We start from the raw sequence: 15,443 nt of genomic DNA, 5'->3' as shown, positions 1-15,443 counted from the left end.
AAACTATTATTTCACTCATTGTCAAGCCTTTGATGAACATTTTTCAGAACCTAAATTCCCTATTGTCTAATTATTAATTTTTCAAATCTACAAATATATAGCAACTTATTGACTCAACTGCTGGCTTCAACACCCAATTTAAATCAGAATGTAATACATTTTTATATAAATAAGAGAACAAAGTGTTGGCTTTGAGGTATAGATCACTCATATTTACCAAACTGAGCTGGCTTTGAGTCACCCAAGTAATCCTCAAAGGTTCAAAGGTATCTGCCTAACCCACTAATATATGGTCCTTCTCTGTGGTCATCACACCAACAGAACATGTACGCATGTTGATGCCACATTACAGAAAACAAGTGTCTGGTTGACGTCTCTTCCCTCATTTGTTATCCTTGCCTGTGTCCACTTTTGTAATCTCTATCTGAGATGCCACCAGATGCTTCTGCAGATTAGAAAACACGTCAGCTCTCTTGGGTCATTCAGTCAGATATTAATGCCGTTTTGAAGGGCTCTTTTTGTTTGCTCACAGTTTAGTATGTGTGTGGGGTTTTCAACTCCCTTTCCTTTGAGTTCAAGTTCATGTTTACCTAACCTTGCCTTTTTTAAGTTTGCAATTGTGCAAGAAAAAAAAAAAAAAAAACTTTTCAGTGTAAGAGGGCAATTTCTCAAGATGTGCAAGTGTTCTGAATGAGACAGACAGGAAGAATAGAGGGAAAACGAATGAATACAAGATTTGTGTCGCTTTGAGATTTCACTCTAATATTAAAAGGGCGCAGAGATCCTTAGAGCTTCTTGGTTGGAAATAATGATCCACCATTGAGGCCTAACCTAAAGAGAGAGAGAGAGAGGAGAGTTTGAACAAGCATAATACCTGCAAATGCCCGGTGCCATTAAAATGCCCTCATTTCAGCTGTCATTAAAATGCACATGACTCACAGAAGACTCCTCAACACTCCCTGGCACGCTATAATATTATTCAATGCCATATTGCAGTGTGTTAAGTTTTGCTTATGAGCATGCAGGAAGCATAAGTGCAAAATGCATAAACATAATCACAGGAGTCCCAGGCACCTGACATGAATGTAGCTGAAGTAGTAACATTTAAATGTGTTTGAGCAGCACGGCGCCTTAGAATATCTGAGACTGGACTCTGAGCTGGCCAAGAGAATACATTAGCCACTGGCTTGGAATATCGTTTGCATGTGCACATTACATTCTGCCGTTCCATATTGGTGTTGTAGTTTCATTTCATTTCATTTCATTTCATTTCAGAGTCCAACTCCATGACAACTCCAAAACCTACAATGGACTAATTCTTTTTTTCATAAGTCGTGGAGTTTTTAACATGTAATGCAAAATTAACCCTGAAACGAAACTTACATAACTTAGGACCACTTCCTAGTGGTCAAATTTTCAAGTCTCAAGTTCTAGGAAATATTATAGCTCCTATGATTGTCCATTTTTTAAGTGGATAAGATATATTAAATCTTTTAAGTATGAACTTGTGCCGGGGGGCTTAGAACGATGTACAATGTTTGGCTATAAGGGTATTAAATATGACAAAGCCAGCCTGATATTTGGTAAACATGCCTTCAACAGGAGACACGCCAAAGATAGCATGTAAAGGGCACAGGATTAGGGAAATGCCAAAGCCCTCAGAGAATATGTCAAAGGAAGATGTTCAAAAAGAGTTGAGCTTTGGGCAGGAATCATCCTCACCTAGATGCTGTTTTTTCAGCCTGGCATTAGTATAGTGGATTCTGTAAACCACTTTTAATCTGAATAAGACTCAAATGTGCCCATATACAAATGGAATCAAAGTCCTATGAGAAGCGATTCCTGCAGTCAGACAGTTATTTGGGCATTTCTTTTCAAGCTCCTGCTGAAAGGAATCTGATCCATAACTTTAATTTCAATAGTCGCAGGGACCAAAAATTATACTCTAAATATTTAAAGATAAATTTGCCCCAAAGGGTTTAAAAACCTCCCCCAAAACCATTCAAGGTCACAATAAAGGTCTGTGCTCATCCCACCAGAGCGTGGAAGAAATGCAGTACTAAATGATGCTTTTCAAAAAAAAAAAAAAAGTACACATAGATACACCTTTGTTTGGATAGGCTGGATGACACTGAGAAGATATGTCTGCCACAACAAATTACTGTCATTAATCTGAGCTGTGCAGGAAAGTCAACAACAGTACTGATGCATAGATTTTCCAGTTTGGTTGTTGATTGGCTATTTGGTGGCAAAGGGGTGGGACAAGTACCAACTTGAGAATTCTATTGGAGAATTCTATGCAACGCATTTTGGGACTGGATGAGTGCCATCTCTCCGAGTGTTTCTCCACCAGCATTCATCCAGTTTGAGCATCCACTCCTTTTCCCATGTATCCTTTAACCAGAAAGGAGAGCATCCTTAACATCAAATCCTCAAGCTAAACTCAGATTTCAGATTTTTCATCACTTACTAAATCTCACCAAACCTTTCGCATTTCAACCCCAGGATACTGTATAATCGAGGTTTTCAAACAGTGAAGAACCTCCTCAGGGGGATGAAGGTGAGCTGAAGAAACAAGTACAGAGGGCATGTTCTAAAAATAACTGGAACTTAGATATTGCATTCTGGCCTGGGGAATTACCCTGCTCGCAACATGCTCAGCAGCAACAGTGACAGCAGTGGCGGTGATTCAAAGCTCATGGAGGCTAGGTGCATTTTAAAGTCCGATAAACCAATTTGTCTCGGAACATGCACTGTTTCTCTGCGTCATAACTCAGTCGAACCTCAACTGACGTATTTATCACAAGCAGGGCTGACCAAACAGTAGATTTCCTTTTAACTTTAAATCAAGCTTTAACTGAAAATAAAAAAGTATTTAATGTGATGGTCATTCTAAAGGGTGTCTGGTGAGGTGTGAGGTCCCCTACTAGTTGCAAGGACAAACACTAGTCCCAGCTGGTCACAGCATCCAACAGGAGATATCTGTGATAAAGGTGACAAGAGGCATGGGCCCAGGGGCAGGCAGGCATGCCAGCCAATGACTGTTAATCATCTTTCTTGGGGTTTATCTACAGAAATCTTGCTAAGACCCTTACTTTCTCAAGATAGATCATGTTGACCAAAGTCTCTTGTTCGGTAATCTTGGCTTAAGCTGAACTAAATCTGTCAAAGCTGCCTCTGGGTAGTGAGTTTGGGATTTAGGGAGGGGTGATTGTTCTGTTACAGTTTTGATCACCTTTTCCTCATACCTGATGTTTATATGTCTGTTTATGTTTCTCATTGCCTATGCTTTAGTCTTTTTTCAATATTTTTAAGCTTTTTGTTTTTTATTTCCTGCTTTTGTAGTAATTTAACTTGCTGTCTTTGTCATTTTCCGCACCTCTATGATTGCTTTCCCAGTTCTGTTTAGTTTCACCTGTATAGGTTAGTTCTATAGTCCTTTCTCACCCCTTTTGATTCCCAGCCTGTATCTTACCGCCTTCCATGCTTGTCTCCTCATTCCTTGCTACTTTGTTTCATTTTTCTCTCACTTTTTACATTTTCTTTTGCATTTGGTTAGATTCAGGCACTGAACACTAAACATTTTTTTAAATCACTGGAATTCAAAAACATAATAAAAAAAAATAAATCAAGTTGGTCACATACACTAAATAAATGTCTTTTTAAATTCACTGTGACTTATCCTTCCTGGGGATGTCATTACTTACATTACTTACTCTATTTTGAGCTCACCAGAGATTCATGACTTTGAGTTGCCTTCTGGATCAAAGAGATCCTCTGATCTGTATAGTACATTAATGGATACATTGCAAACAGCTCCTAATTTTAAAATCTTTCATGCCCAGCATTGGGTCCATTTCAGAAAGTGTCAAAGAAAAAAAAAATCTCATTAAGCAGCTCCACAGAGCAGCTGCTGTGCTGTTGTGGAACTGCTTTGTGTTGAGACTGTTTTCCCAACTCCTGTTTCCAAGGTGAAAAAGAGACACACACACACAGTAGGTCAAAACATCCGTACTGACTTAACACAATAGATTATACACTTAAGTAGTTACGATTAATGTTGGTATTTAAGCGAACATATGGAGATTTTTCCTGTCTTGTAAGACATCATTGCTGGTAACACAACTTCTAATTGTCATGTTTCCAGTTAAGTTGATTATTTGAGGAGGAATACGTTGTGCTCCTCAGGCTGTGTTTTGGTGCGATGTTTGGTCTCACAGCTCCTCATTAAACTGTCTAATCACATGGATTTCATGGATTCTGTCTGCTGCAGCGTACTGCATGACAATATTGTGAGATGGTTTGGATAAATAATCAAAAGATGATATCTGAAGGTGAATTTTGATGATCTTGGTTTTGTTCTCCCCAGATTAATGCTCCTCTCCGGTCTTGGGAGTAGGTTAATATAAATCTTTTCTAATCACACGCACACACACACACACACACACACACACACACATATATATATATATATATATATATATATGTGTGTGTGTGTATAAAATTTGCACATACATTTTCTTGTCCAAGTATATTCCCTTTGAATGAAGTTTGGAGGAAATGGGAAAACGCTGGAAAAAATAAAGTGCTTTCCAGTTGCTGTTGCTGCCTCATAAATAAAACACTCAGCATTGTTTATGATGACTATTTTGCGTTCCGCTATGTACTAACATCATCTGTTATGTCAGAAATGGTTTTCTACATTCTCCTGAGACTGCTTACAACCTGTGTGGGTTTTTGCTTTGTGATTTAAACCTGCATTATGTTACCTACGTACATCATTATTCAACAGCAGTGGACCAGAATCCATAATATATTCTACTGTATACACAAGTTCATTTGCAGAGTTTTCGTACCGTGATATCTCACGGCAGCTCTCGGCATGAATATTTACTTCTACAGTCGACTTCAGCAACTCACTCTGCCACAATAAGTATCACAGAGGAAGGGTTTCTCTGCAGCCTCAGAAAGTGTGTAAGATAAAGTCTGCCTAACCCTTAGCCTTTATTGGAGGTTTTTCTAAAGTTTCCCAACTTTTAATCAGGTGATTAAATCAGGTGACAAATAATCCAAAACAGGGGCAGATGCTGGGCGGAAAAATGAGCAAATAATTATTTATTGCTCCCAGAAAGCTGTAACTTTCTGGGAGCAATAAATAAGTGGAAATTGGAGCTCTGCAGTCTGCAGGCTGTTTATTTTATTGTTTCTTCTTCCTTTTTTTTTTTTTTTTTTTTTTTTTTGTTAACTAAATTGACTTGAAATGTGCAATAAACACTCCCCGAAGAAAAACAGTAATAGTATAGAAGCTGCAAATTGCATTGTATGTAATGAGCTGTAATACAAATTGCAAACGGAAGTGTGGGCATGATAAACCTTTAGGTTTATACTATGTACTGTATAAGGATATACTGCACAGTAATGAGTTTGAAAATGTGTCAAAATGATTAATATCAACCTATTTGTGGTTCTCTATGAAAAGATAGTGGCAGCAAAACTAGATGTTTTTAAAAGCGAAAGTATAACCCCATTACCAGCTTCCCTGCACTTCCTGCCTTATGTAGAAATGAGATTAATGTCCTTTCATTTTTTTTTTTAAAGCAACGCAAAAAGGAAAAAGCCAGTGAAAGACGCAGACAAGGAATTTTGCCACATTTCTGAACAATGTTGATATTTGGTTAAAAAGTGAAAAGCTGATTTCTCAGTCATCTAAAATATGCTATATACCTCTAAAATTGGTTGAAAACCCATACTATAGGACACCTTTCCTCCTCAACACCTCTGCAAAGCCCCAGATAACCTTCTTGTAATGAAGCAACCATTCCTGCATCTACATCATAATGCCACACAATAAGTACTGATTTACCAGAGGCTTGTACAAATGTACACAAGGAAAAACATTAAATACATAAATGTACAGGCATGGTAAAAGAAACTATACCTTCTTACTTTTCTAAGGTTTTAGTTACCAGGCCGTAATAAACTTAAACTTAGCAGGTCCTAAAATTAGGTAAATGCGGCCTCACATGAACAACACGTGACACGTTACATGGTGTCATATTTAACAAAAATTGCTTCCATAGGAATTAAGAGGATAAGCAGCAGCCAGGTGCTGATAACCAAATGCACTTGATTAACTTATCATCAGCAAATGTGAGCTGTGACTTATCCTTCCCGGGGTTGTCATTACTTCTAATTTCGATTTTGAACTCACAAGAGTTTATGACTTTAAGTTACTTCAGAAGGAAGAGTGGGCCAGAATTCCTACATAACGATGTGAGAGACTGATAAATTTCTGTGGAAGCACTAAGGGTGTACTAAGTTTTTACACACTGTTATAAAAGCAGGCATTTGGGCAGCAGTCAGGTGTATGTTAGCACAATACCAAGGAAGAAAGGAATCAGCAATGATGTTAAAGAAGCAGTTGTTGCTGCCCAACAATCTGGGATGGCTTATGAGGACATTTCCAACCAATTTCATCAATCATACCACAGTGAGAAATATTATTCACAAGTGGAAAACGTTTAAGACTGTTCCCACTCTTCCCAAGAGAGCATGTCCCAGTAAGGTGAGACTGTGCAACGCTCAGAGAAAAGCCAAAAAAATCCCAAGAGGTTCAGCTCAATCTCTACAGGCCTCATTTAGCATGTTACATGTTAAAGTTCATGAAAGGAAAGTACAATTAGAAAAAGACTGAATAAGTATGGCTTGTTTGGAAGGGTTGTCGGAAGAAAGCCTCTTCTCTCTAAGAAGAACATGGCAGCGCATCTTAGGTTTGCAAAGTTACATCTGAATAAACCACAAGACTGAAACAGTATCCTCTGAGAATGCACAGCACCAAATTTGTCAAAAATGCATGAGTACAAACGCCCTGTACCAGCTGTCAGCACGGTGGCGGAGGTGTGATTGTTTTGGCTTGTTTTGCAGCCACAGGACCTGTGCACCTTGCAGTCATTGAGTTAACCATGAATTCCTCTATGCCAAAGTATTGTAGAGTCAAATGTGAGACCATCTGTCAGACAGCTAAATGTTCACCCCTAAACAGGGTTATCCAACAGGACAATGATCCCAAGCACACTATAATGGCTGAAAAAGAAAATAATCAAAGTGTCATAGTGACTCAATCCAAATCCAGACCCTGATACAATTAAAATGCTGTGGCAGGACTTTAAGATACATAGCTGTGCACACAGTACCAGTCAAGTTTGAGTACATGGTGAGTGTGTCCAAACTTTTGACTGGTACTGTAAATAAATGCCCAGAAAACCTCAATGAACTGAACCAAGATAGGAAAGAAGAGTGGGCCAATGGCACACAGCTGCAATATACAACACATGGCTGGAGAAGGATTCTTCAAATAAGCATTCCTTTGTATTCAGAAGATGTTTCAGTTATTTGAGATGATCAACTGCGTGATCACACTTTCCACCCTTCACCGTTTGTGCGTCACATTGCACTACAAGGTAACTGTAATTAAAAGTAGCCCTAAATATATTGTTGCCATGAACACTGTTATGCTTCTGTGGCATCTGAGATCATAAAATACAGCAGTGGGCTGTAAAATAACAATTGAAAGACTACGCAGCTGTGACAAATGTCATTTTTAACTGACACTTCTTTAAAACGAGTCTCTGAAGCAAAGATGTCCCATTTTGATTAACGCCTGCTTGTTCGACTCCTCTCTCCTTGTGTCTCTTCGTCAACTCCTCCAGTCTATAGCGGAGAGGATCAAGGCCTGAGGATGGAGGCGTGTTGGCATTTTTGAAACAATGTTGTGATGATGCCATTGGCTAAATGTTCATTTTTGAACCTAATTTATTGTTAGACCTTTAATCAAGAGTGTGTAAACATGAATGGTTGAATCTCTCTCATACCCTAAAAAGACAACTTCTCCCCTATTACTTTTCAACCAAACTTAGCCGTAATGTGAAGTCTTCTCAAAGATCAGCTGATCGACTACTTGTAACTGTTCCATGATCAAGGTCGTTGAGTATAACAGACTGTGTGTTTTAACCTGGTCCCAGTGTGGGGACCTCTGTGGTGGAACAGCTCAACACAGAAACTGAATACAGAATATTTACATTAGATTTTTAGCTAAATGAATTTACAGGTGAGGCATAATGAGAAACACTAAAACCTTCATAAGTTTTTTAAAGACTTTTATGTGTTTATGTGCTGTAGTTTAAGAAAATCTGTATGTAAGAATTAATGTGTCAGAGCCATGCAGTAAAGTTGACTATGGGTCACAGTGGTGATGCAGATTTAGCTGCATCATTTTTTTCTTTTAATACTTTTGTTCTCTAAGTTTCTTAAAATGCTGAGGCAATCTGTCTGAATTGAATCAAATTTTTGTTTAAGTCTTTAGTCTTTGCAAGAAACTGAAGAAGCCACTTAAGAAAATAAAGCGTGGAGTTAATTCGGGCAGGCCACGAAGTCAAGCACATCAGCAGTCCTTAGCCCACATCAACTGATGGCTCACCTACTGTAATGCTGTGCCTTTCTACCCGTCCAATTTGCAAAGGGATGCAGTTTTCAAGTTGCTTTAGTCTGCAGTTTAAATGCTCTGCAAGCCTCTTTGCAACCTACCACCACCCCAGCTCCTCCTTTAGTGCCGAGTCTGACTTCATCAGTATCATATGGGTCATCGTTGCTGCCCGCTTTGTTTTATGTCCAGTTTCTTAACTGGAAGTGCAAGGAGCTGTCCTTGTTTGCATCTAGATGTGAGTTGATTAAAGATGTCTTCATGTGGGTCACCTCTTTTTTTGTTTCGTCTTTTTCTCACAGGAAGTTATGTCAGTGGAGGAGGAGTCCACTTCTTGTTACTGCCTGATGGACTCGACGAGCTGCCACCTGCTGCTGGACCAGCCGGGCTCGTACGCCCTGGTGGGCGAGCCTCTGACGCAGGCTGCCGTCAAACGGCTGAAGCTGGCCGTGTTTGGGACCATGGAGGTCGGCTCCATGAACTACACCTTGCGGGTGTACTGCGTGGACGACACGCCGCACGCCTTTCAGGTGCGTCCCTTTTATTTATCCAGCAAAGTTTGAGTAATGATTAGCAGCACTGTGGGTTTCATCTTCCAGAATCTCATTTATCTGTAAAGAGGCCGGTAATAAAGGCTTGGGCTTTCTTGCACTGAGTCTGAGGTTATAAACTGCTAATTCCCAGGGCAAAGCTAATTTAGTGCTGGTGTATTTAAAACCGCTGCTGAGGTGGAACCTTTGCTCCCCTATGCTTTAAGATAGTTCCCCCATTTAAGTTGATCTCTCCTTTACTGGGGGATATGTCTGCTTTTTTTTTTTTATTCAGCTGCAAAAGAATGTGTGAACTAACATGCTCATATGTTCTTTATGGAATGTGCCTGCAGCTACATATTTCTATGTAACAATAGTACATGCATGTGGGTTTGTTGCTTACGGTTAGTATTTCCCTTTGCTTGTTTTGTCAGGTGCATAAAAACTTTTAGCAGTGCCAACTTTAAAGATGTTATGATATCAGTCTTGTGTTTTCCCCCAAGTGGCCAAAAATTTTCAGATTAGTACAGGTTTGAAGGATTGGATCACTGAAATATATATTAATATTTTTTAAACTCTTTTGCCTTGATGGAATAGAGAGACCTCCATATAATCAGTCCACAGTGACTCAGAGACAGATGCAGAGAACCTTGTTTAAAAAAATAAAAACTTGTAACTTGTAGTGTCGTTTCCTCTGGTATGTTCAGTGAAGCGTAATCTTTGAGTTGCACAAACCTCCTGCTAGGTCTGTGTCCTGAATTTTGTAACCAGTTGTCGCCTGAGATTTCTAGTTTCACTTCCAAATCAATGAATTCCAAATCGTGCATAACAGGGATGGCTGATTTCTCCCTGTTGGAGCTGTTTTTTTTTTGTTTGTTTTTTTTTTGGGGGGGGGGGGGGGGTACTTTGAGCTTCAATTTTGTCTTTTCTGGTTTTTATTTTTTTTGATCAGGTTTTCACATAGTCATCTATGATGAGGACTGGGATTTTATTTTGTTGCACATACAGCACTTAAACAGGTATTTCACAAATTCCGTTGCAGCATAAAAGATGGCCGTGGCTACCGTGATGGTTTGAAACCTCCGCCATCATGATCTTGGTTGCAAGAGACTGGATGTACCAACAGAGGGCGGGTCTGATTGTGAAACCACTTGCTCATTGGCTAACAACTTGTGATTGACAAGTCATTAGTTAGTGTCCAAGCAGAAAATGCCATGACTAATCTTTCTTTGTGAAACATGGTGTGACCAAGATTTACATTTTTTTTTTTAATTCAGAAACTTCAAATCAGCTCCAGTGCCTAACAGTGCCTTTTTTTAGGTGCTTTACTCGTTTTCACAGTCTAAATTAAAAATGATCTCTAAATGGTCTCTAAGTTCAAATTCAGTTCCCAGGAAAATACATCGAAATACGTCTGGTTTTTTTTTGTTTTTGTTTTTTTTGTGCCACATAGAAAAAAAAGAAGATGACATTAAGTGTTGTTTTTTTTTTTTAAAAAAAGAAAGATTAGAACATTTGGTGCAAATTAGTCAGCTACAGCCCTGTTCATTTCCTCTGCTTCTGTTGATTTTCCCTGCTGATCAAATAGAGTTGTTCAGGCAGAGCTTTAGGTTTCACTGAAATTCTTCACAAAAATCAGATGTCAGTCTTTAAGACGCTTCACCAAGTTGGTTGCTCTACTGTTCATATGTTCACGTGCTAGTGAGGGGAGTGGTGTGGTATCGAACGGTACCCTAAATATGGCGTATTGAAACCACACCTGAGACTGGTGACTAAAGTCTGGCTTCTGCTCGGCAGGCTCACCGCCACCACTGCCCTGTGCGTGTGTTCTCAAACACATTGCAAGAGTGACTCAGTACTCTGCAGTATCAACATAGTCTGTACTTAATCGTACTGCTGAGTAAGTGGAATAATTCCAAAATGAGGTCAAAAGAAGGACCGATAAATAACACAGTGGGTCTGCAAGGAGCCGGTAGGCAGCCAGGAATAATTTTACAAAGAACAATTAGATCTGGAGGACAGTAAATACAAACAAAGGACTGAACACAAGTGAAACTAATGAGACCGGACCAAACAGAGAGTAGAACAGGAAAAGACAGGAAGTAAAAGCACCTGGGACACACACAGGAAGTAACTCTTTAATTTAAGACAGGAAAAAAACTTAAAAGAGACACGAGAAGCACAGAGATACCAGAGGAAGACACAGATCAGGGACACGCAGAATCCACCAGGGAAAAGTAAAACCTCTTAGAAATGACTTGAAAACTAAACATTACTCGAGCAACCATGACAAGTTTGGACAGTGTTTTTCAGTGCTGCAGGCAGAAATATCAGTCGCAAATTGAAGCTTCTTTTTTTTAAACTTTAAAGCATCTATGTATTATATTTTCTGGATACCAACATAATGGAAAAAAATAGGGCCAGACCATATATTTGTGTAATACCAGTGTGTACGTGACGATGATACATTGATTTATTTAGGAACATATTTTAATTAACAATAGAGGCCTTGGAAAAGCCAAAGTCCATTCATTCAGCTTACCACGCATTGCTAAATTACTGCCCCCTGCTGGTAAACATTTTGCTTTGCAGGTGGTATCTACAAAAAACTACCTTTAGACCAACAAAGTTAAAGTTACAGTGATTATTTTTTTTAGGTTATTTAATAGAAAAAAAAGGATATTGTACTCATCCCTTCTGATTAATCAAGTTTTGCATATGTGCCTAAAGACCGACCACATACGTAGCTAAAGGCGGAGAAGAGAACTCGTAGGCATTTGCGTTCCATGGAGGAGCATTTAAATTCATGCCCGCACCTTCAGACTCCAGATATGAAGGATCAGATCTATGTTTTATCATCTGAGAAAAGGTCCGCTTCACCAAAGAAGCAAAAATGTGAAGGAAGGATACAACAAAAAACAAGCACGCCAGCTGGCCGCAGGTGTTATGTGGTACAGTTTAGATTTAATGTCTTGGCTGACTAAAACATGTTTGTCCTACAACAGCCACCGCAGCTAGGATTACCCACTAGAATTTGGAGCGGTAAGAAAATAGTGAAGATTTTACACACTGTAACTTTAAGCTCTGCAAATGGCTTAAATGGCTTGCCTCGCCTCATGTCATCACCAATTTTCATGTAATGTTTTATTTGCTGAGTCTCAAATTAAAACTTTAGTCTTTCTGCAGAAGTCCACGAGCGCTTTTGCGATCTATTTATATCTTTAACGTAAACACAAAGACAGATATTTTCCAGTCTGTTAGCATGTGCGGATTGTAGGTCGTGGCCCAGATTCACACTGAACATCTTTGTTTGTTCTTGTTGCCTGAGCGTTCTGAGGCAGCAGGGACCTCAACATGTGCTCTTTCAGATGTGAGTGATTGCACATTCATTACCATCGTGAAGCAGTACAGTAGTGTGTTAGACACCCTGTAGCAGCTTGATGGATGCTCTCCTTGTTCTTTTCATAGACTCAGACGTAGTTCACTGTACTGTAATCACTGCCATTCAAATGTTAACCAGTCATTCTTTTTTAAAAATCTCGTTTGACTTGATTATCCTTCAGCGACCTATAGGGTTTTAATCATTGAAATCTCATCAGTGAACACGAGGGAAATCAAGCTCTCCCTCCTCATGAGAGAGGCTTGAGTAACAGAAGAGGAGAGCACAGAGCTCAGCCAGCCCCGTGACTGACTTCCTCCTGACCAGCCTTCTGCCATGTTGCAGACGTCAGCGGCAGCTGGCTTTAAAATGCATTCTGGATTTGGTTTATGAATTCCCAGCCTGCCGAGCAGATGCCAGACTTTAGCATGTCCCTGGGCTCCTGTCTGTTAGCACCACATCTCTGCTGTGTGTTTTCCAAGCTCCGGCACAAAGTCAATCACAGACCGGGTTTCTGGATCAACAGGAAGCCTCATGCAACACAAGGACTTGTGGGACAGAGGCATATATATATATATATGTTTATATATGTGTATATATATATATATATATATATATATATATATATATATATATATATATATATATATATATATATATATATATATATATATATATATATATATACAAAAAACACAGAATTGCAAAATAGATTGTCTTCAGCATACAGTGGATTGGGTTGGGATATGGGGAGTTGCCTTGCAGTCTTCATTATGTTCCTCAAGCTATTCCTAAGCAGATTTTGCAGTGTGGTGGGCAACTTGCTGTGGTGGGGAGGCTGCTTCGTCATCAGCAATGTTCAGGTGTGTGGTATATTTTAAAGCAGCATCCACATGAACCGTGACCCAAGACGCATTGTTTTTAATGTTGTGGCTCATCGGCACATAACCCTTTTAAGATAAATATAAATATTTAAAATTGGAAGCAGTGTTACTTTTTCTGTGGTTTCAAAATGTGCAGGGTCACTGTCCCTTTAAAAAGTAGTTCATTTTGAATTTAGCCAATAACAAGTCTTACATGACCAACTTGTTACCACAAAGGCAAAGAGAGAGTGTCTTGTTGCTTAGGAATGAGCAGAAATAACACCCCCCTCTCCCACCCACCCACCTACAACCACACACAAGCACACAAAAAGTAAGTCCATGTCCAAGGTCACGGCATTCAGTCATGTTGGAGAGACGGTGGATAAAACTTCCTACCTGAAAATACCACCTACATTAGTATTCTGCTGGCAGACCTTACCTACCATTGAAAATGCTACCAGAAAATACTTTTCACCTCAACCTTTAGTCTTTAGCTTTGGCAAAGAATCACTCCTGAATTCTATCATCAACTAGAAATATTTTTTTAAATGAATTCAATGTTTTTGATCACAATAGGTCTCCATGACCTTTGAGCTGCCTCACATTTAGTTGACACGTCACACAGAAGCGTCATGGGAGTGTTTTTAACAGCACATCAGGAGTGTTATCAGTACAACATGTGTAAATGTGTCTTAATCACATATCCTGAGCCTCTTTTGCCCACATCGCAAACAGTGCTATTTGCATTTTGCAGAAGCCTCTACAGTCCTCTCTCCTGGCTCTAACGCATTCTGCTCTTTCTTAATGAGGAGTTCGAAGTGCCAAAATGAACATAAGGTGAGACGATCTCATGTTTCATGAGTTTCATTTAACTGGCAGGAGGAAAACCAGCAAAGTCAGAAAAAAATACTGGAGATTAAATCCTTAAATGTATTTGTTTATTGTTTTTGAGCAATTAAAAACATAAAAGACATCCATACAGTATAACAAATGCATATAAACAAAGGCCATTAATTATTCCATTAATTAGCCCTTGGTGTAAAGCACCTAATTTTCACCCTTGAATGAAAAATGCATGGCTTTTCACCCACAATTTATGTGTGTACCTTTTTTTTTTTTTAAACTCATACCTCTGAAAGGTGATGAGTTTGCAGCTATGGTAATGCCAGCTGGGGTTTAGTTGCTGTACAACACTTTAACCTCCGAACAGTGAAGGTTGCACAAAAGAAGTGTTTTTCTCCACAAAAACCCCGTCGCAGGCAATTTCTGTCTGATGTGTGGAGACGTTCTCTTGAATGCAGACTACCTTTAACTGTTTAAGAGGGTGAAAACCTGAAAAACCTCCACCACCCCATCAATGGTGGTGACATTTACGAGCTGGGTTGCCACCTACAATTATTTCCACTTTGCAGCTTATTCTGTGAAATATTTGGCATCATATTTGAAAATAGTGAAAAATGCCAGTCATCTAATGTTTTCCAAAGCCGGGAGATATTCATTGCACTGCCCTGTAAGACCTAGTCGGATTTTATCTATACTTGGGAAGCTGGAAACTGTGAATTGTGTCACTTTTGCATACGTAAATAAAGTCTCACTAAGGAGAATTCAAAACCATTATCAGTACAGATTCATGTGTCTTAATCACACTAACAGTGTGAAATTGAATGATTGTGATTTTTTACCATAAACCAACATCATTAAGGCCGCCATTGTTGAGTCCCTACTGCTGTTTTTCCTGCTCCCATGTGCTTTCTGTTTCACTGTGAGTAACTGAGCTAGATGAACTAAATATGTCACTGTATAGAGTACACGCTACCTGCTAGCATTTCTTTCTTAGCATAAATGAATTAAAAATATACATAAGAATCTAGCCTTTGAAGCACATGAAAACATTTGTACCTAATTATTTTTGACATGAAACCATAACAGACTCTAAGCCTTTTTCCATTTTGATGTGTAAACCAAATTAGACCAGACGTACTGAAATATGCCTATTCTGATATATTCACGCTTCAAGCTTCAAGTATTAAGCCTTGCATGTGCTAACACAGACAAGTTAGCTCATTGTTTTTAGATAATCGCCCTCGTTTGTGGTTCAGCTGTGAAATGCAGACTGCTGCAACTTTTTGGCCACCGGTTTTAATGAAATGCTGCCACATCAGTGGATTCTGTGACATCATATCAATTAAGTT

General features: G+C 39.1%; 1 protein-coding gene across 1 annotated transcript in view; it reads left to right on the top strand.

The window, feature by feature from the left end:
- Positions 1-15,443, top strand: part of unc5db (unc-5 netrin receptor Db) — a 299,326-nt gene that overhangs the window by 258,647 nt on the left and 25,236 nt on the right. The window contains exon 13 of the mRNA XM_030737775.1: positions 8,782-9,009. Within this exon, the coding sequence (XP_030593635.1) occupies positions 8,782-9,009 (228 nt within the window). The remainder of the gene's footprint in view (positions 1-8,781; positions 9,010-15,443) is intronic.

The sequence above is a fragment of the Archocentrus centrarchus genome, chromosome 9, assembly GCF_007364275.1.
Source record: "Archocentrus centrarchus isolate MPI-CPG fArcCen1 chromosome 9, fArcCen1, whole genome shotgun sequence".
NCBI lineage: Eukaryota > Metazoa > Chordata > Actinopteri > Cichliformes > Cichlidae > Archocentrus > Archocentrus centrarchus.
This window is presented reverse-complemented; position numbering and strand designations above follow the sequence as displayed.